The sequence below is a fragment of the Carya illinoinensis genome, chromosome 14 (assembly GCF_018687715.1).
Source record: "Carya illinoinensis cultivar Pawnee chromosome 14, C.illinoinensisPawnee_v1, whole genome shotgun sequence".
In the NCBI taxonomy this organism is placed as follows: domain Eukaryota; kingdom Viridiplantae; phylum Streptophyta; class Magnoliopsida; order Fagales; family Juglandaceae; genus Carya; species Carya illinoinensis.
This window is the reverse complement of record NC_056765.1, coordinates 10,127,103-10,154,149: the sequence shown is the minus strand read 5'-3', so window position 1 is coordinate 10,154,149 and position 27,047 is coordinate 10,127,103. Positions and strand designations below refer to the sequence as shown.

Sequence of the window (27,047 nt, the reverse complement as noted above, 5' to 3'; positions counted from 1 at the left end):
TTAATGGTTATCACTTGTAGCCGAAAGGCTAGTTGTTCACATGACTGGGAGATCACTGCTACAAAAAATACAGCAAAGAACATTCTCATTAGCTTATTTAAATTTATCTTTAAATTTAATCAATATCAACACTTCTTTGTATTTGTCTATTCGATTTAAATTCAATTTCCACTTTAGATTAGCCATTCATTCTCTATATAATAATAAAATATTAGTAAATTAATATTTTTTTAATTTAATTTATTTGATCACATTTTGTAATTCTACAAATTAAATGTTAATAATAATTATATTCTAATTAAATTAATATTAAAAAAAGTATTATTAAATGTTAATAATAATTATATTATATTAAATTAATATTACAAAAAAGTATTATTAAATGTTAATAGTAATTATATTCTAATTAGATTAATATTAATAAATTAATATAAAAAAGTATTGTTAAATATTAATAATAATTATATTATATTCAATTAATATTAAAAAATATTATTAAATGTTAATAATAATTATATTCTAAATGTTAAATGTTAATTATATTCTAATTATTTAATTTATTTGTTTGGAATGAGAAATTAATATTTTAATATTTGATGAATAAATAATGGTCTATATTTAGCCAACCACTGTAGTAAAAGTCTAAATTATTTTAGATTTGCCCAATCCAATATAAAAGATTTTTGAGTCAAATTATGTAAAATTTGGTCAAGTATCTCATTTGGCCAAGCCAATGAAAATGCTCAAAAAGTAAGGATAAAATGAGATATAAATATTATAATATAAATTACTATTCATTTCAAGATTGGCGCTTTTATATCTATAGTGATAATATAAGCGCGAATCCGCGATGTACAGTGTTAGGAACAGCAGATCTTTTTTTTACCTTTTTTTTTTTTTTTCGTCCAATATTTTTTTTCCCATTTTACCATTCACTTTATTTGGCAATTACGGTAGTTTACGTTTTAGTTTTATTTCACCGACAGTTATTTTTTTCTTTTTGGCTTCCCACCGACAGATATGTTTTTTGTTTTTTAATTTTCGATTTTGTCCTTATTTTTATTGTTCACTTCGTTGTCCTCAGTGTCGTTTTGCTTTGCCCGCTTGGTGTTATTGTCTTTTTACCGTTAATTCTGATCTCTTCATCTGATAAACTGAATTGAACTGCAGTTTAAATATTGAAATTTCTTTGATTTCGTTGTGGCTCTCTACTGCGTTCTACTCTCTCAGTTAGCCATTGAATTGTAGGTACGTTTTTATTGTTTTCCTCAGTATATTGTAAAAATTAACTGTATTGTATGAATGAATGAATTTCTTACATTATGTAATTAGATGATATGCATATGTATTATAGCAAAAAAAAAAAAAAAATGGAAAGATAAAAACTATGTTTGCATATTTACATCTTTATTTACAGAGTAAATCGAACAAAAAAATTTAACGCATCATACAAATTCAATCTTCTGAAATTTCATCTTCTGATTTGTTGTTGTGTGCTGAGAACAGAAAAAAGCCGCAGTTAGAGTCAAAAAACAAAACTCACTTCCAAAATTTTTGAAAAAAAAAACTATTGGATTGAAAAAATTCGCTCTACATGTAAAGTATATCTATAGTGATAATATACATCAATACACCAAAAAAATGCACAAATGAAAAAAATTTCACCTTTCGGCGTAGCCGTGCGCTCCCACGAGTGGCCATTTGCAGCGGATGTGAACGGCGATGTGAGGGACACTCAACAAACAATAGATTCAATCAAGAAATCCAGAAATATCCATCAGGAAAAACAAAATATTCATTCAACAAAAAACAACAGATCCAAATAACAAACCGAAAATTTCGATCAGATAAAAAAATAAAAATCAAAAATCGAAAATTTCGATCTGCTGCCTATGGCCTGCTATGCGCGGCCATAGGCAGCAGATCTAAGCCACGACGTGAGGAAGAACCAACAAAGAACAAATAACAAACCAAAAAATATCCATTACAAAAAAAAAAGAGACCCAAACAAAGTGCCTTAATAGACACGAGATGCTGAAATATACACAAAGAAGCCGTGAAGGATGAGTCGTTATCACCGGCTAACCACGACGAATGGGAGGATGGTGCTTCACAGCCGTAGATGTCGTGGCTGTTGTTGTTGTACAGATCTGAAAATTTCAAACTTCAACCAACAAAATCGGAGACAATAAGAACAAGATAAGACAAGAGACAAAAACAAGAACAAAAAAAGACAAAGAAAATCATATAAAAACAAATCTGTTCAGATCTAAAACGAAAAACAAAAAAATTGAAAAACCGTAAAAAACAATCTTGATCCAAAAGTATGAAAAATCAACAAAAAAATATACCAAATAAATGGTTCAAATCTAAATGTTAAAAAAAAAAATTAAGATTATACTATAAAGAACAATCTAGATCTAAATGCACAAAAAATGAACAAAAAAAAACCAAATCAATGGAATAGATGAGTGCTGCGAACGAAACTGCAAAACATTAAAAAAAGAAGAAAATACAAACATAAATCAAACAAGAACATGAAAGCTCTGTGTGTGTGTGTGTGTGTGTCAGAGAGAGAGAGAGAGGGAGAGAGAGAGAGAGAGGGGGGGGCAACGGTCGTAGATGTCGTGGCTGTGGTTGTTGTACAGATCTGAAAATTTCAAACTTCAAACAACAAAATCGGAAACAATAAGAACAAGATAAGACGAGACAAAAACAAGAACAAAACACGACAAAGAAAATCAAACAAAAAAAAATATGTTCAGATCTAAAAGGAAAAACAAAAAAAAAATGAAAAACCGTAAAAAAGAATCTTGATATGAAAGTATGAAAAAACAACAAAAAATATACCAAATAAACAGTTCAGATCTCAAAGTTTAAAAAAAAAATACTTTTTTTAAATTATACTCTAAAAAACAATTTAGATCTAAACGCACAAAACATGAAAAAAAAAATAGATAAACGGAATAAATGAGTGCTGCGAATGAAACTGCAAAACATTAAAACAAGAAGAAAATACAAACATAAATAAAGCAAGAAGATGAAAGCTGTGAGAGAGAGAGGCAACGGAAGATGAAAGGAGAGAGAGAGAGAGAGAGAGAGAGAGAGAGAGAGAGAGAGAACAGAAGATGAAAGGAGAAGCGGCCGAAATGTGTGGGTTAGGTTTAGAGATGTTTATATATGGCTTTCTAGGGTTTCGGTCAAATCACTTTTCTGCCCTCTTATGATTTGTTTATTACCGGATTATTTACTTATATATCTATAGTGTATTTATATGTATATCTCTATATATATTATCACTATAGATATCTAGCTATACGGACCTTTCAATTATATATATAAATATTTATATATTTATAGTTATATTATATAAATATATATTTATATATTTATAATCATTTAAACTTTCTATTATATTTATTTACTTTCAATTATCTACACTTTTAATCTTACTCATATTTAATATAATTTTAAATAATGATTTTAAAAATAATTTAAATAGTTATGGAAATATAAAAAATTTAATTATATAAATATTATCATACCCACAAAAAATTATTTAAATTTTTGTTTAAAATATTCACTAGAGAATATTTACTAAAACAAATACAAAAATATTTATTATTTTAATATAATAAAGAAATGATAAAGATTGACATATTGGAGGTTTTTGAAAATTGAGTAAAATTTGGAGAAAAGTTTTTGAAATTATCATTTTTAACTAAATTATAAATAATTTTATGGGAAAGTTAATGTGAATGGCTTTATAAGATTAGTTTTTTATTATTTTTTCAAACTTGTCTATTTTGGTTTTTGTTAGATTTTTCTTTTTTTTTCATCACTTACACCGCTTATACGTTAGTATAAAATTAATTTTGAATATTATATTTTGATTAATATTTTCTTCTATTCATTTAAAATTTTTATTATATTTATTTACTTCCAATTATCTACATTTTTTATCATGATCATATTTATTATCTTTTTAAATAATATTTTAAATATTTATGGAAATATAAAAAATTTATCATATCTAATTTTTTTTAAATATTCAGTAAAGTAACATTTTAAAAAATAAGAAAAAATATTGAGTTCTTAAATTTATAAATAGAGGTAAAAAATTAATAATAAAACAATAATAGAGTAAAATAGATAAAGAATAATGAATGAAATGTTAGAGGTTTTAAAAAAATAAGTAAAATTTTCCAAAAAAAAATTTGGATAATGTCTTCTTTTGGTAAATTAAAGATAATTTTATGGAAAATCTAATTTCAATACTTTTCTGTTATTCTCTCAAATTTGTCTATTTTTCTTTTTATCAGATTATGGTTTTTTTCCTCATCATTTCCACCACCTATATATTAGTATAAGATTGATTTCATATTTATTTTCTTCAGTTTGTACATTTTACTATTAAGTAAAATTATTTTCCCTTATTCTTTGAACTTTTTAAAAGAATAGTTATAAAACTAAATATGAACTAAATTTACTTGTAGAATGGGTGACTAAATTTATTCATGCTTTCCTTTTCCAATTGTAGTGCTATTTTTGTCTTCTTTATCTTTTACTTTTTATTTGTTTCAACACAGATGTAATCAATTATTAGAGTAGTCATTTATATTAAGATTCAAAAAATCTTTGAAACATGAATAAACCCAATCTAAAACTCTTACACATAATAAAACAATGATATTGAGTAATATAAAAAAAAAAAATTGTAGATGTAGCTAAAAATACAAATATAATTTAATATACATATAAAATTGAATAATAAATAAGAACATAACATTTCATTTATATATATGTCAACAATACATAAAAATAGTCAATATGGTCAATTTATATAAAATAGAGTTTTAATATTGGTTCTTTTGGATTAGTTTTCAACTTTACGATTGGTGGACAAATAAACTCAAAATGAAAAAACAAGAATAGAAAACTACAAGGATGTTTAAATTTATAAAACTAAATTTACTTGCAGAATGGGTAACTAAATCTTTTCATGCTTTCCATTTCCAATTGTAATGCTATTTTTGTCTTCTTTATGTTTTACTTTTTATTTGTTTCAACACAGATATAATCAATTATTAGAGTAGTCATTTATTTCAATATTTAAAAAATCTTTGAAACATGAATAAACCTAATCTAAAACTCTTACATATAATAAAACAATGATATTAAGTAATATAAAGAAAAAAATTGTAGATGTAGCTACAAATACAAATATAATTTAATATACATATAAAATTGAATAATAAATAAGAACATAACATTTCATTTTTATATATGCAATAGTCAATAAAAATAGTTAATATGGTCAATTTATATAAGTATTAACATTGATTAGCTTAAAGATGGTCAATCGTATTGAGTAATATAAAATAGAGTAAAAAATTTACATATAACTTGAGAAAAATAGATTTTAAAATATATAAAAAATTCATACCAGCAAATGACAAGTTATCATTTTATTTGTGTATCCAAAAAAAAATAAAAAATAAGAACAAAAAAAAATTAAAATATACATATTTATTAAAAAAACACATCAACAACCAACAAAATTATTTAGAAAAAAAATAAATTGCTGTAAAAATAATAAAATAAAACAAAATTGATTCAATTTAGGAATAAATTGTTCAAATTTTTAAAAATATGTTATATTTTGTAAAAAACCAATTTCAATGAAGAAAAAATATATAAAAACATAACAATAAAAATAACGACTAAATTTGTTTATATTATCTAAAAATATAACAATAAAAAAAATTATATGCTTTAATTTTTAAAAAATTAATATTCTTCTTTCAACTAATAACGTCTTCTTCTTTTTTTAGTTTTAATTTCTTGTATTTTTTGTTGTTAAAAATAGTGGCTATTTTGTCATCAAAAGGATTAAAATTCATCTAATAATATATTATATTGGCAATAAATATAATATTGGAATTCTCATTTTATATAATATATATAATGTAATATACAAATATATAATATATAAATCTTATAATATATATAAATATAGAAATAAGAAATATGAATAAATAGAAATAATAAATATAAATAAATAAAATAAAATAAAATAAAATATAATTCAAAAAATCAAATTGATTCAATGTTTCTAATTGATGTATCTAAAGTTATTAAATTATTTTGTTTTGGTGATTTCATTTGTATAAATGAATTTTACATTATTTTACATCTTTAAACATATATATTCTTATCCAAAAAATTCTAATATATTATTTGTTGTCAAAAATAGGGGCTATCTTGTCAATAAGACGATCAAAATTCAGATGATATTATAATCCTTTGGTAAGAAATTTGTAAGTGTTCATTTTTTTTTTATGAATATTAAACATTTATTTTTTGTTCAATTACATATTTAATCGTACATATTTCTTCAACATAAAAAAAATCTAATGTATTATTTGTTGTAAAAAATAAAGGCTTTCTTGTAAATAAAAAAATCAAAATTCAAATCACATTACTCTTAGATATTTTTTATTTTACCTTTTCCTAAAATATTGCAAAAATCTATTTATCATATTTTGACTTTTATTTTTTAATAAACAAATGCTATGAAATTTTTAAAAAAATAACAAATTTACTACATATTAATATATCTTTCTTTTATCTAAAATCATTGTATATATTATATACAAATCTCAATTTATTCTTACATGTTAATTACACAATTATAAATGTCTTAATTTTTCTTGTTCTTTTACAATATCTGCATTTTATTTATCCATCAATACTTCAATATTTTGTTTTTTTAACAACAGTTTCATTTATTCAAACATATTTCATGATAGTTATTATATAAATGTTATTTTTTGCAAATATTTCTTAATTAACATATGGTCAATAAAAATTTTAACATAGAGTTTGATCTAAATAATGGTGTTTGCATCAAATTTTAATCTCAAAATCACTATAGAACATAGTGATTTTAAAAATAATACCATATTTAGATATTGATTTCTATGTAAATTTGAATTTATCAAGCTATAAAATTTATAGCTATAAATTCAAAAAAACATTTATGACCAATTGTTTAACTGTAAATATTTGTAAAATAAAATATTATAATTTTATGTTATTTCTGATTTAAACTGTTTAGATTTTATTTTAAATAAATTTAACCATTTAAAATAAATGTATGAATTAAAAAAATTAAAATAAATACAAACTTAATATATAATATAAACTTTTATCACTTCTTTTATATAATTCATTAATTAAAAATTCTAAAAGAAATTCTTAAAAAAACATTTGAATGTTATTAACATTTTAAATTTGAGATTATAATAACAAATGAGTATTCTTACTATTACATATCAACTAAACATCAAGTTCTTACAATTTCGTTAATCAATTGTATTATTTTTGTGTTTACAAATAATGATTATAATATCTCTCATCAAAATTAATTGCAACAAATTAAAACATTTTCATCTCTTTAAAAATTTAAAAAAAAAAATATTTCTTCTTAAAAATAACATACATTTTTCTTTTTTAAAAATAGGGATTACATTTTCAAGTAAAAGATCTGAAGTCAATAAATATCCTGCTAGTTAAAGAAATTGTAAGTATTTTTTCCCCTTATATATTACAAATTATTTCGTTTGTTCAATCCATACTTAAAACTATATCTTTATTTAGCAAGTAATGTTTTATTCAATAAAGTATATAATATAAATAAATATATTTATTATATGTTCTTTTCTGTTCCAATCAATAAACTTTTTGAGAAAATTAAATTGCATCATTGTTTAAATATTTTACATTAAATTGTAATTATTGCTTTATGTACTTTTTATTTTATGTTAATTTAAAATTTTGAACTTATAATTTACTTTATTAACATATTGAATGATAAAATTTTATTATTTAATTCCAAAATCTTTATTTAAGGAAATAATTAAATAAAATTCTGCTTCAAAAAAAATCAACAAAAAAAAAATGTCATCTAAAGATATTCTACAAAATAAAAAAGATCAATTGCAACAAAAAAAAACAAAAAGACATCCTCAGAAACAAGTTTCGAAAAGAAATATGATTGATTTTCAAGATTTAATGCCATTTGATATTGATCAAATGATTATATCAATCGATGATACATCAGATGATCATCTTCAACCTATTAGCAATATTGAAAACTCTAATATTCAACAATGTCATGGAAAGAGATCTAGAATTTCTCCCCGTAATTTTAACATTTTTGGAATGACCTCCTCAGAAGAGCCTAGCATATGTCCAGATGTTCATATCCTTAGTAAAAATTCAGAAGAATCTACACAATTAAATATTTCATACAGTTCTTCTGCTGGCTCAAGTTGTTCTATAAATTTGTCGAAAGGAAAATCAACAAATGCACCAACAGAGACAGGTCAACTTTTTAAACAACTTATGGTCTATCAGGTTTAGTAACTTTTATTTTTTCCCATCATATATTTTATTTATTTACTCTCTTTCAATAATTATTTTTTCTCTAAAATAGGCTCTTCCTATTGATCAATCACAATCAAGTCTTCAAAAAAATCTGCGAACACATACTTTTGGTAAGAACTAAAAATAAAATTGATTATTTAATAACATTATATTTTATTCTTATTTATATTTAAAATATTGATTCAAGAAAAATTAATTAATTATTTCTAATGAAATTTCTTATATTTGTTTTTCCTTTACCCCAACTCAATAGGCACATTACGTCGTCATAATGTTGTACATAGACAAATATTACAAAATGTTCCAGTTCAAACAAATTATTTACCAAATGTGCCATATTGTAAGCATTGCAAAGCGAAAAGATTCTTTTATGAAACAAATAGTTTCTACTATGCTGATGGATCAATCTCTTTGGTTACAAATGATGTTCCAAATTAACTCTATAATTTGTTTGTTTCAAATACTGTTGAATCTACACAATTTCAAACATATGTTCGAACGTACAACAACAAATTTGCTTTCACATCTTTTGGAATTAAATTTGACAAAAATTTATGTCGAACAAACAAAGGAATATATACATTTCGAGCTCAAGGTCAAATTTATCACTATCTCCCTGATTTGATTCCTTCAGATGGTCAACCTTCTAATTTGCAGCTATATTTCTATGACATTGAACATGAATTTGAGAATCGCATTGTTGACTCAATTAGAATGGATCCTTCTATTATTGCCCAACTTATGGATCTCCTTCGTGTAAATTCATATTCAACATTTTTTCAATCTATTGGTGATTTACCAAATTTAGAATATCAAAAAATCTGTATAAAATCAGATCCTGGTTTAGATCAACGGGTGTTTAATGCCCCAACATCATCAGAAGTTGCAGCTATTTGGGTTGAAAATGATGATTCAGAACATTTAACACCTCGTGATATTTTCGTATTTAACCATATTGGCGGGAGTCATTTAGTTCAATATTATTTTGGATGCTATGATCCGCTTCAATATCTTTTACTGTTTCCTCTCGGAGATATTGGATGGCACCAATGCATACAAAAAATTAACAAAAGAACTGCATCTGTATCTACCAATAATTGTACAACTAAATTAATTGATCATCATCAATCAACATCAGCAGAAGAATTACTCAGAAGAGAACAACAAGGTTAAATTTTCTATGTTATCTTTTTTATACAACTTATTATTAATATATTTGGTATGTATTTTTCTAAATAATTTTTTATTACTTTTGTAGTTTTAAAGAAAAAGAGAAAAGATCTCATTGTTTCTTGCAGTGAATATTACTGTTACAAGTTACAAATCAGAGAAAATCTGAAATCTATCATTCTAATCTCTGGTCGACTTCTTCAACAATTTGTTGTTGACATGTATGTCAAGATAGAGACTTCAAGGTTAGATTATTTTCGTTGTAATCAACAACATATTCGATCTGAATTATATCAATGCATTGTTGATAGCATTAATTTTGGAGAAACAAACGCTTCAAGAATTGGTAAACGTATAATTTTGCCTTCATCTTTTATTGGAGCCCCAAGAGATATGCAAAAAAGATATTTAGAAATAATGGCTTTAGTTCAACGATATGACAAACCAGATATTTTTTTGACAATGACATGCAATCCAAACTGGAAAGAGATCTCAACTCAATTGTTACCACATGAGGAAACCCAAAATCGACCTGACTTAATTGCTTGAATCTTTAGAGCAAAATTAGAGGATCTGAAGTACCAACTATTCAAATGAAAAATATTTGGAAAAATCTCAACATATGTTTATGTTATTGAGTACCAAAAAAGAAGACTTCCACATGCCCATTTTCTAATTATATTGCGTCAAGATTGGAAATTATATGCACCAGAATCTTTTGATGAGATCGTATCTGCTAAATTACCTGACAAAGACAACAACTTACCTAAATCTAACAAATGTATGCGTGAAAAAAAATAGTTGTTACAAAAATAATTACCCAAAACAGTTTGTCTCAAACACTATTGTTGGAAATAATTGCTTCCCAATATACAAACGCTACAACAATAGAACAACAACCAAAATCAGAGGATATGATTTAGATAATCGTTGGGTTGTTCCATATAATCCTTATTTACTTGCAATGTTTGACTGTCATATTAATGTTGAGATATGTTCTACAATAAAAGCTGTCAAGTATCTCTACAAATACATTTATAAAGGCCATGATCGTGTTGCTTTTAATCTGATTTCTGAACAAAGCACTCAACAGATTGAAGAAATTGAGCGATTTCAATCAACTCGATGGATTGCTCCACTAGAGGCTATGTGGAGAATATTTGGGTTTATTATCAATGAGGTTCATCCAGCAGTTTATAGCTTACATTTACATCTTGAAAATAACACCAGGTCACTTTCCGTGCACATGAAAACTTAACAAATGTGATGAACTCTGACTTTTCAGTAAAATCAATGCTAACTAAATTTTTTGCAACAAATCAAGTTGATCAGAATGCCAGAAAATTGTTGTATAAAGAATTTCCTGAATTTTATGTTTGGAGCCAACAATACAAAATGTGGACTATTCGGAAAAAACAAGTTGTGATAGGTCGAATTCTTACAGCAAATCCTTTTGAAGGAGAAATGTATTATCTGCGGATGTTATTAAATCATATAAGAGGTCATTTATCATTTGATCATCTCAAAACTGTAAATGGTATCTTGGCCCCCACATTTTGTGAAGCTGCAACTATGTATGGTTTATTACAGAGAGATGACAGTTTAAAAGAATGCTTATATGAAGCCTCTCTTTACCAAATGCCTTTCAGTTTAAGAAGATTATTTGCAACAATTTTGGTTTACTGTAATTCTACAAATCCAAGAGATCTTTGGGAACGCTTTGAACAAGATATGTCTGCTGATTTTCAATTAGTTGAAAGTTCTTCATCAATTGTTAGAATTGAAACTTTACGCTCCATCTCCACAATATTTGAATCAATGGGTAGAAACATCAATTCGTTCCATCTTATCGACCAAAACATTGATTTTGATCAAGATGAGTTTTTGTTTAGAGAAATTGATGATGAATTAGCTGTTCCAATTCCAGAAGAAGATCTTCATGCATCAACACTGCTTAATTGCGAACAACAAAATGCTTATAATTCTATCTTACAAAAGGTTTTGTCAAATGAAGTTGTCATATTCTTTATTGATGGTCCTGGTGGTACAGGAAAAACATTTTTATACAAAGTACTCCTTGCTACAATAAGAACAAAGCAATTAATTGCTCTTGCAACTGCTTCATCTGGTGTAGCTGCATCAATCTTACATGGAGGTCTAACTGCATATTCACGATTCAAAATCCATTAGATACCAACAAAAATCTCACATGTAGTGTCAGTAAACAAAATGGACTTGCAAGATTACTACAAAAAGTAAAGTTGATCATAAGGGATGAAGCTCCTATGTCAAGAAAAGAATCTATAGAAGCATTGGATAAAATGCTAAAGGACATTAATGATTCAGAATTATCTTTTGGTGGAAAAGTTATTGTATTTGGTGGAGATTTTCGTCAAATTCTACCTGTGGTCCCAAAAAGAACAAGACAACAACAGATTGATGCCAGCTTAGTTTCTTTCTACCTATGGCCAAAATTGACAAAAATTCGTTTGACTGAAAATATGCGTGCAAGATTAGATCCAGACTTTTCAAAATACATATTGGATTTAGGGAATGGGTTACCACCAATCACAATTAATGAACACGTCAGAATTCCTGCAGTCATGTTAATTCCATATGAAAATGATGCTGCTTCTTTGGATCATTTGGTGGATACTGTTTTTCATAATATTTTTGATTATTCAGCAAATATTTCAAGTATGATGAATCGAGCTATATTGACACCAAAAAGCAGTTATGTTGATGAAATAAACACTTTGCTGATTTAGAGATTTCCTAGAGAGTTAAAACAATATTACAGTTTTGATGAAACAATCGACGCATCTGAACAAGCAGTCATGGAAGATTTCTTACATACTTTAACACTGAATGGACTTCCTCCACATGAATTATTGTTGAAACAAAACTGTCCAATCATGTTATTGAGAAACATCAATCTTTCAGAAGGACTATGCAATGGAACATGACTAATCTATCACAATTTTGATCGTAACGTTATTCATGCAGAAATTGCAGTTGATCATCACAGTGGCAAAAAGGTTTTTATTCCAAGAATTCCACTTTTACCAAATCCTGATGAAAACAGTGGTTTCCCATTCAAACGAACCCAATTCCCTGTTAAACTAAGTTTTGCAATGAGTATAAACAAGTCACAAGGACAGATATTAGATTTTGTTGGGATATACTTGCTACATCCAGTTTTCTCACATGGACAATTATATGTAGTTTTATCAAGAGCTAAGACTATTTCTGCAAGCAAGATTTTGATACGACCAATCTCAACTGATAAACTAGAAAAAAACTGCACAAAAAATATTGTCTACACAGACTTATTAACATTGGCCTCCTCTGATTGATGTTACATATGTAACAAATTTTATTTTTTTATATTTAATTTTAACTGCTATAAATAAATTAGAAATTTCCTAAATTTTTTTATTTTATATTTCCAATATTCTATTAATTGATTCTTGTTAACTAATTAATACATATAAGTTTTCTATTAGTTTTTATTTTACAGTTTAATTAATTCCATTTCTTTCCTTTTATATTTATAGACTTCATTTCTTTTTGCCTTATCAGTTTTCAAAATGCAGATCACTTATACATCAATTAAAGATATTACTCCAAAGACAAGGGACTGGAAAATCAAAATGCTTGTGGTTGAAAAATCCCTCAAACGAATTGGGCAACACTCATCAGTAAAATACCAAAATCTAATGTTGGTAGATGAACAAGTACAATATTTTTTTCTTTACTTATAATTTATTCTACAAATATACCTATATATATACTTTATATAACATATCTTACACATTCTATGTAATTATATTTACTTGTAAAAATTTTTTTACTTTTTTTTTAAAAACAAATTCCTTACTTATTATAAAAACTAACAACCTATACTTTCTTATATAATATAGGGAAATCGTCTACAAGCAACAATGTTATGAAATGATGTTGATTCAAGAGAAGACTCTCTACAGATGTTTCGATCCTATTATATTATAAACGCATATGTCAAGCTACTGGATCCTAAATATAAAACTGAGTCGCATCAATACCAATGGATTATAAATGCAAAAACAATCATCGAAGAGATACCAGAAAACGAACAACAAGTAGAAATACCAAAGTACAACCTCATTCCCATTAACGAGTTGGATACTTATAAGGATTCAATTGCAGAAATAGGTAAATTATTATCATTTTTTAATTCTTTTTTTTCCTAAACAACTAATAATTTCAATATTTTTAATCAGATTTCTTAGCAGTTGCTCTTCACATCAAACCTCCAAAAGAAATAACATTAACAAATGGACCAGCTACTCTTCAAGAAATCTATGTTATAGATCAAAGGTAAATTTTTTCCTCCTTTTTTATTTTTTAAAATTATTTTATAATTTTTATTTTATAAATTCTTTTTAATTTTCTCCTTTCATATCACGTAATTTCAATCCTATCTCGTTGACTATGTGGGGTTGTTTTATTCAAGATGAATGCAAAAAAATTTCTGAAATAATCGAAACAAAACCAATTCTACTTGCAACAAAGCTCAAAGTTCGTTCTTACAATGGTAATTCTAATAATTCAAGTTCTTAATTCTTATTTTAAATCTTACATTTTTTAATTAACAATTATTTATATTAATGAAACAGGACTATCTCTTTCATCTTGACCAGCTAGTGCATTTACAATCAATCCTCTTATCCCTGACGCAAAACCACTGCAAAGATGGTAATTCATATTAATTACACTATTTTTTATTAACACATCTATTAAAAATGTTCCAATTATAATTTATTTTTTTTCTTTTTTTAAGGATTGCAATCAATGATTCAAGACTTGAAGTCATAATTGCAAAATCATTAAAATACCCATCTACATCTTTATCGTCAGTTGGTATTCGACAAATAATAAAAAATTGTGATGTTGCTGCATTACTAAAAAGTTTGCAACCAATAGAGGTAAATTATTTTTCTTAACATCATATTTATATTTATATTCCTTCTCATTAAATAAAATATTGTTCTTAATATAATATAAAAAGCAAAATTCTGGATCAAGGCAAAGATAAATATCATAAATTTGCGCCAAATCTTCTTCTATATGTCATGCATCAATTGTAACAAAGGAACTGGGCATGACCATAATGAAAGTTTTCTCTGTTATCACTGCAAACATCAAAGTGTTGCTGAACCACGGTACACATTTTTTTAACTTCAATAATTAACAATTCATTTCAAAATTATTCACATATTAATTTTACCAATACTAACAAAAAATAATACTTTTATTATTTACAGTTGTCGAGCATATGTTGAAGTTGACGACGGGACAGAAAAATTAGCAGCTGTTATGTTTGTTGAACTTGCAGAAAAAGCATTGGGTCATTCAGCCATTGATTTCATGAATCATATTGGAGAGGTAACTTTATTCTTTTTAACAAAATTTTCAAATAAAATTATATATAAATTATTTTTACATTTATTAATTATCTAATCTCACTAAATATTTACTACACAGGAACATTTATCATTTATACAAAAAAATGGCATCAGAAGCTTCAGAAAATCAATGGATGATTCAACTTGCTGTAGACCCAGAAATATTCAACCAACAGAGACACAAAAACTTCAATGTTATCTCCATCGGTCCTGTCTAATATGGACCTGAGCTTGAATGACACCTAAACAAAAAAAACAAATTCATAACTCATTTTGTTGTTTATATCTGTGTAGTGTAATATTTTTACTGACAAATTTTTGTAATTTAACTAAACAGGTTAACAGTACAACGAAGTAAACGTGCATCGCACATTAGTCCTCAACTAGTATAAGAATATATATATATATATATTTATATAGATATTGGGCCAGCACCCACCCGCTAGCATATCATTAAGGTGGGCATCCGCCTGTCTACCTCTAGGTGAGGGCTAGACGAGTGGATCGGGCGAACCAAATGCAGGGCCTGCCCAACAAACCTATTGCTAATATCGTCTTGCTTACTAAAAAATGATATTAGTAACGTCCAAACCATATCTAGGAAAAAGTAGGCGTACGCATATACATATAGGTAAGCTCAAATATGAGAGGTTAGAGAGAGACATCATTTCATAAAGTTTCTAGGGAGGCCAAAGGGAGATTTCAATTAATGAATATCAATTTTATTTATTCTCAAATTAAAAAAAAAAAAATAACATCGAAATACCAAAACCTCTCCTCCATCCCTTGTCTGGCACTCCAGAACTGTCTTAAGACAGCCAAACCCAACAATTGAACAAACATTTGGTTGAACTCTAACATGGGTTTTGGCTCTACTCTCTTTAGAGGCAAAATAATACATAACATTACAGAATATGAATAGCTCATGGCCTGCGTTCAGTGAGTCAACATGTGTTAAAGGTCAACACTTGGGATAATCGGCAGGTGGAGGAGGCAGCTTCTGATTGGGAAGCTTCCCATCCTGGACAACCCAGACCATCCTTAAACCCCAGCTGAGATGGACATCGAAGTGGCAATGCATGAACCATACACCTGTCAACTCATAAAACATCATAAACAACAATTTCGTTACACGCCTTTTTGCTATAATGCATTGAAAACTTACTTGGAATTGGGTTAAAACTCCAAGGAAACTCCATTTCTATTGCATTGATTTGATATGAATTTATCAATATATCTTTGAATTTTTCATTTTAAAAAATAATAACTAATTCAACCATTGATGAATAATCTCTTATTAATAATGTGTGATCAAAGTAAAAAAGAAATTATGGTATATTAATGAAAGTGTAATAATATTTACAATCTTAAAATTTTCAAGTCTAATATATATATTTTTTTAAAAAGATGAATAAATTGGAGACTTACAAATTTTTTTTTTAATAATATATATTATATTTTTATCAAAATGAATATACGATATTTGCAAACTCTAGAAGTAATTAAATTGTATCTGACGTTAATCTTAACCAGCTTTAGTGCGTTTTAACTCACCAGGGTTGTCCGCAAGGAATCTAATCGCCACCCAACCACCGGAGGGCACACCGACGGTGTTCCTTTCAACTGGGTCAACAAGGTTAAAGTTGGGAGGATCCTTACTGGGGTTAAAGTTCCCAAAACCCTGGCCAACAACGAAGAAGTTGAAGCCATGAAGATGGAGAGGATGGCTCTCAGCACCCAGAATGCTGGTGTCCTGCAGCACCATCTCCACCCTAGTGTTATATGGTAGCACCACAGCTTTGGTTCCATTGCTCACGTTGGTGTTGTTGGGTGCTCTGCCAGTATAGTTAAATGGTTGGAGAGGAAAGGTCGGAAAATCAGTGGTGAAGACCCCATTAGATCTCCCAAAGAAATGTGCTTGGAGGAGTGCAGTGGTGGGGAGAATAAAGGAGACATTGTTGACCGAAGCTGCAAACTTGGAGCTGTTATTAGGGCCTTGGCAGGTCTGGTTTCTTGGGCAGGGGTTGCTTCCTAAGCCTACAGTGAAGAAAAACTTTTTTTGGATAGTTTGGGGAACGTTGGCAGGGAATTTAGCAGTGGCCAAACTTCGAAATTTCCTGGTAAAGTTCATGACGAAGGAAGTGGCATTAATGGAAGGGAGGGCGGGTCTGAGAAGTGGACGTTTTTTCAAAGAAGAAGAACTTGATGGCTTCTCATACTCTAGAATGCCAGCAACTGTGGAATTGTCGAAGGCTCCTAAGCCTGTGGAATAGGGTCTGGCTAGCATGAGGAATGCAGCATTGGGATCTTGGGGCTTGGTTTCCAGAAGAACATTAGTTGTCTGTCCCGGAGTAATGAGCAGTACATTGGTCTTGAACGGCTTAATGTAAATTGCATCTGCTTCAACAACAGTTAGGCTGTGGTTTGCTATGCTGAAAAAGAGCTCGTCATTGAGTGCAGCATTGATCAAACGGAGGAGGTATGTCTTCCCGGGCTTCACCTTTAGCTTGAACGTATCTGAAAAAGCACATGCAAACAGAGAAAGAAAGTAGAAAGGCAGTGGTGAGATCAATTCATAAGTGAGACAGAGAGACAATTCACTTTCGAACAAAATCACAAGCCAAAAGTTGTTTAGTTTATTTTCTTTTCGTGTGACAAATTAGAATTATCTGATCATGATCTTATGGTTATCATTTTCTATTGTAGTGTGATTGATTGCATGGCCAAGAGTTTAACCAAACAAATGATGCCACATTTGAGATGCACCTTGTTTAGAACAGTTGTACAACGGCCCGGGAAGTCCATTAATGGTGTAGGCGTCTGAGACATTCGGACCGGCACCGGTCTGAAGAGCCTGGCTGATGACTGCCTCTGGATCAGCATTCCACCACTCTCCTATTGTCAATCAGTCATTTACATCGAATCAGTATATGTAGTTTGGTCATGTTCAATTTGCATGGTAATAAGTTTGTACGAACAGAAGGGTGTTTTTCATAGGTACCAAATATGATGGGGACTTCCTCGTATGGTTTGGCAAATGGGTAGGATGCATTATGCTTAGGGAGGATGATGAGGGGCCCATAGACAGTAGCTCTTAGCCATGAGATGTGGGCATGCCACCAGAGAGTTCCTCTTTGACCAACAATGGTGAAGTTGTACACATAACTCTGGCCAGTTTGAATAGGGCATTGAGTTATATATGATGGCCCATCAAACCATCCGCTTCTTAGTTGTCTAACTCCATGCCTGTTTAATTTTTTTCATCCATATCAATCACCAAATATATCAGAAATTGTGAAATTTATGTAAAGACTGCCAAATTTGAAGGAAATCTGATGACATATAAGGATTGTATATAGTATCACAGTTCTGAGTTTACCAATGGATGCTTATGTTGTTGGGAACATGATTGACCACCTTAACTACCAATCTATCACCTTCTCTAACAATAACTCGAGGCCCGGGGAACTTCCCATTTACTGTCACCATGCTCTTTGTGTGGCACAATCGGGTAACATTTTCCAACCTTATCTGAGAAAATAAAAGTAACAGAAATATTAGCAATGAAGTAAATCAAGCTTTGGATATATATCATGGTTTTCACCAGTTTAAAAGGAACTGTGATGCAGAAAATTAGCTCCAAAGCTAGGTACGTACGTCAAACGTGTAGTGCCTTGTAACACCTGCAGCATGTTCTGCAGCAGCAGCCTCAGGAAAGACACAGAGAGAGTTAATGGCAAAGAGAAAAGCCAAAACAAATGCCGATGATGCAGGAAGAGAAGTACCCATGTTTTAGGGTCAGATCTTCTATACAGTTGATGAGAAAGTGAGACAGAATTGAGTGAACCTTAACTCTGCTTCCTTCTTAACTCTGCAGTGATTTATCAAGGCCTGTAAGGGCTGCTTTTATAGACATACCAGACTACCCCAGCACACATGTTTGGTTGATTAGGTACTCTAAAGTCTCAGATTTGAGAAAGAAGAGAATTACCAACTGTCCTTGGTCCCATCTTCACTGTGGAGTATCATTAAAGTTGATCTATGTTCGGTCAATTCTTAATCAACTCTCATCTCATATGATAAAGGCTGGTTTATAGTGAGGGCTATTAATAAAAATAAAGGTATCACTACGAAAGAAACGAAGGTTATTCCATCCGGTTCACCCACGATTAAGTTGGAAGAGGTGTAGCAAATGTGAATGAGTATAGCACATGGCTTGCATCAATTGTTAAAGCTTCACATTGGTTACTCATTGGCTGGTCTCTTTAGAGTATAAACCTAGACATTGCTTAAACTTTTTTCAAACCAATACATTTCTTGCTTAATCATTTATAAAAACGAGAAGAAGAGATAGACACAATGAATAGATACATTTTAAAACTATCCCAGAAAGGGAAAAAGCCCCACAAAAACCAGCGAACTTTAGCGTCGGTGAGCAAGAAATGTCAAAGAGCAGTCAAGTATCCTAGGTACATGGTTTCACTCAGCATTCAAAATGTTCCAATCATTTTCAAGAACTCGTTAGGTTGAGCCAGCAGGTTGGTGATGGCATTGATCATCATCCCTCCCAATCCAACGTTTGCCTTAAGATGATGAAAGTATTTGGAAGACGAGGACATTTGACCCGCCTTTCGTTAGCAACAAAGTTAAACTATGATGGGGGGTTGAGGTTGTTTCGTTAAAGCTGATCTTACCCAGATTAACTAAATAAGCACTGAAGTTTGGTAATGAAGTTAAATAAAAAAAAAAAAAAAACCGTTTTAGTGAACAGGGCTTCTCAAAGATTTTACTTCCTGGCCAAAAAACCTACACTCTTGAGTTTCGAAGTTCCACGATATTATTGTAGTAAATTTTTTGTAGTTGCACCAACTAAGCAGCTCCTTGATTATGGGTTACTCCAATTTCTACTATCTACCATCTCTTACCTACAATATCATCTATTATATATGTGTATATATATACATGTATATATACATGTATATATGTGTTATACCATTTATGATAAAAAAAAAAAAAAAAAAAAAAAGAGGATACTTTAGCCATAAATAGATTACATAAAAATAATCTCACAAATTGACGTGACTTGATGTGGTTCGTCAAATTATAAAATTACTTTTATTATAAAGTAGATCTAACGGATCAGATGAAACCATATCAATTTGTGAGATTGTTTTTGTGTAATCATTTGTGGATGTAGCAATATTTAAAAAAAAAAAATGAATGTCTAAAATTTGGCATGGAAAATTATAAACATATAAGTCACTAACCCTTATGATTCAACAATGTATTTGTAGATATTAATGGATATAAAAATTATTAGATGGTTTTATTTTTTAAATAATCCATACCATATAGTGTTATTCCTAAAAACAATCGCACATAAACTTAATCCTAAACGTGCCATAACACAAGATGGATGACCAAATTTTCTCAGAATTTGCCCAAAAGAAATCTTAGGAGTAAAAAGTAATTTGATTTAAGAGACCATACAATTTAATTAAGGCGACATAGATAGTAAGAAAAAGATTAAAATAAAGCAAGAGGTACTAATCATTTAAATAAAAATCTTGAATTTAGAACCGACAAAAAGGTAGCCCACCAAACATAAATCTCAATGACAAAGAGGTATTTTTAGCCGTCAAAGACATTAGAACCTCGAGAACAAAGATATAATTTTGCACACCAAACACAAATCTCAAGGACAAAAAGGTAATTTTGTTTGCTCATCAAACACAAATAAAAAAGGAACTTTTCCATCAAACACATACTATTAACAAGCCTCCAGGACGAAAAGGTAATTTTGCAATCAAGGACAAAAAGGTAATTTTGATCAAACACAAGCTATTGACCAACCTAATGACAAAAAAGTAATTTTTTCCATCAAACAAAATCTACAATTCACGTACGGATAACGCCTTCTGTACATGGAGGAGATATATAGTTTTTTTTTTTTTTTTGAAACAAAAGAGATGTATAGTTAATTAACAAGTACTTACTACCGTAGATAGATATATATATATATATATATATATCTCTCTCTAGAAATTAAGAAACTAGGATCAAGCAACAGGCATGGTGTCCATGGAGGAAATCCCAAAGGCTCAGCAAGCATAGGGTCCAGCCAACGTTTCAACCATTCGCGTGGATATGGATATCCTTCACGCTTAGGGGTGTAATTGGTCCGGTCTGATTTAATTTTAGATAAAATTTAGGATCAAATTAGTACATACTGGTTTTATATTTTTAAAAACCAGTTACGCACTGATTACCTCCTAAACTGGTATTCCAATTTTACTAATTTTCGGTCCGGTTTGATCCAGTTTTAAATTTAATATATTATATTAAATATTATATAATATAGTATATAATACTATAATAATAATATATTGTAGTATATTATAATATATAATATAATGATATAGTATTAGTATAACTATTAATATAATAAACTCTAGTGATATAAGATTTTAAAATTTAATATTATATTAATTAGTAATTTATCATATAATACAACATTATTTAATATATAACTCTATATTATATATAAAAATTATATATAATATAAAAAATTAAAATATATATATGAACTGGTCTGGTTTTAAAAAAATAAAAATAAAATCAATACCAAACCAAACCAAATTTGGTATTAGAGTTTACTGGTTTACTAGTTTTTTTTTTTACACCCCTATCCATGTTGATTACCAACTCACCAAGCTCCTCGGCCTTCGATCCTCTGTAAAGTGTTACATGTGTATCAACAGGGCTGCTTCTCCAGTGGCACTGTGCTTTGACCCACCAAAGATTTGGCCGAGAACTACAAAGGTGCACGTGTTCTTGTGGTCTATTTTGAAATTATTGTTGTCTTTGGAGTATGAGAATAACCAACGAAAAGACACTAAATCAAGCTTATCAAAACTTGGATCAAGGTTATGAACATAACAAACACACCCAAAAATTTTTAGAAAAAGAGAAAAATGTGGATATGAATGAAACAATATAGAGAAGGAAGAGGAACCATCAAGACCTGATTAAGGCATACAGTTAATAAGGTGACAAGGAGTAAGAACACTATAACTACAAAATTGTTTGAGAACATGCATGTGCAATAAAAGTACTCAGTTTACGTCTAACAAATGACAAATATTGTATTCAACTACCCCATTCTACTAGGGTGTATAAGAATATGAATTTTGATGAACAATTCATTTGTTACTTAAATAAGTGGCAAAGGTACTAGATTGATATTCTGTAGCATTATCATAATGCAAAACTTGAATCTTTTTATTAAATTGAGTTTTAATTTCTTTCCAAAACACTTTGAATATGAAAAGAAGTTCAGATTTTGCCTTCATAAAAAATAACCATGTCACACAAGAGTAGTCATCAACAAAGGTAAAAAAATATTAAAACTTGTTTGATTCAATATTAATTGGTCTCCATATATTAGAGTGAACCGATTTAAAATGACTCAATACTCGTTTGTCAATTTGAAGTACAAAAGACATACAACAATGTTTACTAAATTGACATGCTTCACAAGAAAAGTGAGACATATCTCCCAAATTCCTAACTTGACGCTTCAAAAGGGAAAGAGAGGGATGACCAAGACGATAGTGTCATTCATAAGCAGATGAGGAAGAGGATGTAAGGGCTTAGGTGGGTGATTGTTGAACATCAAGATAATACAGACTGCTAGCTTCATGCCCTGTACCAATCTTGTTCCTCGTCTTAGGATCCTGAAAGATACAAGAAGAGGGATAAAAGGTCACTGAACATTTAAAGTTTTGAGTAATCTTATTAATGTACAATAAATTAAACCTAGGAGCATATAGAACAAATGGCAATGATATAGAGTCAGTGAGCCTAGTGGATCTAATGCCTGTAAATTTAGCTAGAGAACCATTAGCAAAAGGACACTTTTTGGATATGTTACAGTATCTAACTTAGATAAGGCATAAGACAAACCAGTAAGATGTTCATTAGCTCTAGAATTAATGATTAATGGATCTTGAGTGGATGAGATTAGACATATAGATGCTATACTTGATTAGGCAATAACTATCCAAAACCTGATCATACTCATCCTTTGATATGCTAATCATATCTGGAGTTGGGTTGAGCTCATTGACTGTGATGTAGCATCTTGACAAAAAGCCTGATTAATGGACCCAGACGATTTACCATGTAGAACCTAGCAATAGTTTGCCAAGTGGTTAGTGTGACCACAATGAGTGAACTTACGAGATTCTCAACCTCGAGTGTGGTTACCTTTGGCATCCCGTCTCCCACGTGCACTTCTACCACCTCGGCCTCCACGCCCATTTGGACCAACATAGGAGGCAACTCAAAGTGGATTTCTCACTAATTTGATCAGACGACAATTGAGATCCATGTCCAGATAACATGACACGTTGAAATCAAGAGAACACTTCAGGAAATTAAGGAAGTTGTAGACTTGTCAACATTTGAGAACGCACCGACTCATATTCAGGTTTTAATCCAACTAGAAATCGAACAACATTAAACTCTTTATGTTGTTGGTACATACGTGAAATATCAAAAGTGATAGTTTGACACATCTTGAGTTCTTCATATATGTTCATCACTTGAAAATAATATTCTTCTAGAACCAAATTGTCTTGTTCCAACCCGAAGAACTGCTTACACAACTCATAAATACGAGTTATGTTCCCGGCACCCAAATACATCTGCTTGGGATGCTCCCACACCTCTCGAGTAGTACCAAAATGCATCAATACTAGGCTCAATAGGCCTTTAGAGCAAATATTAGGCTCAATACTAGTCAACGTTAGGCCTGTAAACCGAAGTGTCAGCGTCGGTTTTGGTGGTAAACTGATACACCACCGACACATTAAATCTCCAAAGATCTCGACCGAAACCGATCGATAGGGAAGAAGAGAACCGGCCGGAGTTTGATCGATCGGCACCGATCGGATTGACGGTTTGGGGATCGATTTCCACTTTTCAAGTGCAGTGGGACTTCAACAGCGAGGAGGTGGCGGTGGCTCATGCCACGTGCGAGGTTGTGGCCTGACAACAGAGTAGAGAAGAGAGAGAGAGAGAGCAGAGGTAACGGCGACAGCACGAAGAAGAAAAGAGAAGAAGCAGTCTGGCTAACCCTAGCCTAAACGGTGCCTTTTGGGTTTCTTTTATTTTTTATTTTTTGTATCTGTGTCATCAAAACAATGTTGTTTCACTTAAGTGAAGTAAAACGGCGTCGTTTCATTTAAACATATTTGAAAAAAAATAAGGATAACTAAGGTCGGCCGGTTCAGAGATTTTTCATTGGGTCGAACCTGCGAAATAAACCGGCCAACGTCGGTTTGGCTTAATTCCTACCGCCGGCTGACCGGTTCTCTGAGAGTCCCTTGCCTTTCAAAAATATTGAAAGAGATGTAGACGGCAACATACAATTCTTACCATTCAATTTCACCGAAGTCATAGGCATATTCATGTTGGGTGCAAGGGACTGTGAAAACTCGACATGAATGTGCACCTAGCATGTTGAAACACCGAGGAATACAATCAGGAAAACTCGAAATCCAACTCAAGTACTCAAAAAATCCACTTGAATTAGCAAATTTAAGCTCTGTATCAGCCTAACCAGGCCCGTATCGGCTTAGAATCGGAGTGTATCGGCTTGTATTGAGTCAAAATCGGTCGGAACCAAGTTTGAGTCGGACTATATCAAACTGAACCAGCCCAGTTTTAGCCTATATCGATTCGGAATCGAGTATCGACCAAAACGACTTCAACCTAAACCTAAACACGGGTTAGGTTATCCTAAACGGGAATAACTCGTTTGGGAATTACCTTATCCTTATTACCAAAAAGGCTTTATACTATATAGGGACAAGCTCTTACTCCAAGTTAGGGTTATCTACACTTAAGGATGGGATAGCTTTTCCCTGCAGCCAAACACCCAATCCCTTCAACGTTGCCGGCTAACTTAGACTCATAGTGCTCCATATCTATAAGTTGTAACACCAGGCTTAACGCCTCCCTAATACCCTGTTATTGCATGCTACACGTGAACATACCAAGATATTCAAAGATAAAAAGGAAAATATAAGCACCATATCAAACAATGGTTTGAAGTATCATATTCGAGAATCTAAATAATAGATTCGTACTTTAAAGCATGCTTGTCGTTTATTTTATCGACGATGTGGCGAAGTCCCAAAGCTGGATCCTCTACCCTATGACCTTCTTTGCCATCTTTCTGAAATTTGTGACTCTTTTTTATATGTGTCAGCCTGTTTGCAAAGCTGGACAAGAATTAAAAAAACAGTAAATATTGTTGGACAAAGAAAGAAAAGGTGGCAACACCAGCAGAAAATTCGATTCTCGTGGGATCCATGCCAATTGATTGCCACCTATCATTGATTATAACAAACTTTGGAGGAATTCCACCCTTCTCTAAGCTGCAAAATATATAAGCTTCTTCAGACTCCTCCTATAATTGTAGAACAATGTAATTTTTAAATCACTACCCGTGAGGAGACAAAACAGACCTATCTAGACCTTGCTTCACGCCCTCTGAAGTGACATCAGTATAGAAAGCATCTCATGGACACCAGTCGAACCAGTTTAACATGTCCGGCATCTGAAAGGCATAATACTGCAAAATTATAGGCTATGGTCTCATGACTTAGGATTGATGATGTATAAAACATACCCAAGCCAAAGGTACTTTGGAAGAAAATGTTGTAAAAGTTTTATTTAAACTCTATGTCCCACACACCCATCTTAATAGAATTTGAAATAGCACAAGTTTATCAGATAAAATATGAGTGATAACGGGATAAGAAAAATCCTAAGAGATAAGATTAAAACTCTATATCTCTAATTATAGTCAAATACAAACTCTTAAATTTCTTGATGGTTAGAAATCTATAAATAGCATTAAGGGATTAAAGGGTTCTCACCTACAACATTAGAGTGCCTTTTGCCATCATGAGACACTTGTGAGACGAAGTTGCTAGGGTGATCATTCTCTCATAACTAGATATAATTCTTCATCAAACTGATGGAGAAATGTATGCATTTATTTATTACTGTTTATTATTGTAGATCATATGAAATCGAAGATCCATTTATTAATGTTTATGTTAAAATATTTAACATGTGGTATCAGAGCGTTAGGTTATAGATTTTTTATGATCTCGATATAATATTACACATGCCGTATATCACTTTAACATTTCTTTCAGTCGTGAAAGATAAAAATATATACTGCTTATACCGATATTATGCATCAACACCACACATGCATAAATTTATAATTTTGATTACATATGTGAATTTCTGTATTTTTATGCATATGAAATTGTTTCGATTTTAGATATTATAAACTATTTATCAGATGAAAACCGAATGATATTAGTGTTTTGCGCCGGAAGGAGGCCAAGAACCTCCTTCACGACGCCACTGTGACGGCGGCACAGAGGGCTTCAAAGTCCGGTGGCGGCATCGTTTAGAACTCTATATAAATATATATATATATATATATATATAAAAAGGGAAGGATGGTGAGGCGAGGAGGCTGAGAAACTCCTCACTGGCGTTCCTGTAACGGCGGCAGAGGGCTCAAAAGCCCACAGTTGCAGAGGTTCTATAATTTTAAAAAAAAAAATGGAGAGGGTGGACCTCAGCGGCAAGTGAAGGCTGGGATGCTTTTCCGTTCTCCTCCTCGCTGGCGAGGACCACCATGAAATGCCATCAGTAGATGTGTTGCGTGCTTGAGGGAAGAAGAACTCTGGTGCGACGCAGGAAATATTTCCTAAGGAAGAAGAGTGATGAGTTTTCCTTTAGGGTTTTTTATGTTATAGACTACAGGTTGTGGGCTGTGGGCTGAGGGCTGAGGCCCAGTATTTTCATTAAAATCGTTTTATGCTATAAGTTTTTCTGTTTGGGTTGTGGGTCAACTGGGCTTGACCCAGATCAAGATAAAAGAAA

General features: G+C 30.4%; 1 protein-coding gene and 1 long non-coding RNA gene across 2 annotated transcripts; both read right to left on the bottom strand.

Annotated features, from left to right (window-relative positions):
• Window positions 1-1,377: 1,377 nt before the first annotated feature.
• LOC122294949 lies at window positions 1,378-2,767 on the bottom strand. Its single transcript, XR_006237811.1, has 2 exons — window positions 1,666-2,767; window positions 1,378-1,496 (listed from the first exon to the last, which is right to left on the bottom strand). It is a non-coding gene; the product is annotated as an uncharacterized LOC122294949 (long non-coding RNA).
• A 13,007-nt stretch (window positions 2,768-15,774) lies between these two features.
• Window positions 15,775-18,961, bottom strand: LOC122293324 (laccase-2). Its single transcript, XM_043101867.1, has 6 exons — window positions 18,726-18,961; window positions 18,448-18,599; window positions 18,070-18,314; window positions 17,835-17,963; window positions 16,623-17,585; window positions 15,775-16,160 (listed from the first exon to the last, which is right to left on the bottom strand). Exons 1-6 carry the CDS (start codon window positions 18,855-18,857, stop codon window positions 16,030-16,032), a joined length of 1,752 nt encoding a protein of 583 aa, XP_042957801.1. The 5' UTR covers window positions 18,858-18,961; the 3' UTR covers window positions 15,775-16,029.
• Window positions 18,962-27,047: the final 8,086 nt, after the last annotated feature.

What these genes read in the sequence shown, in the direction of transcription:
- LOC122293324 (XM_043101867.1), bottom strand. Translation starts at nt 18,857, where the DNA reads ATGGGTACTTCTCTTCCTGCATCATCGGCATTTGTTTTGGCTTTTCTC. An exon ending in GGAAGTCCCCATCATATTTG is followed by an intron (nt 17,964 to 18,069) that starts GTACCTATGAAA and finishes GATTGACAATAG; the next exon opens with GAGAGTGGTGGAATGCTGAT. An exon ending in ATTCCTTGCGGACAACCCTG is followed by an intron (nt 16,161 to 16,622) that starts GTGAGTTAAAAC and finishes ATGAGTTGACAG; the next exon opens with GTGTATGGTTCATGCATTGC.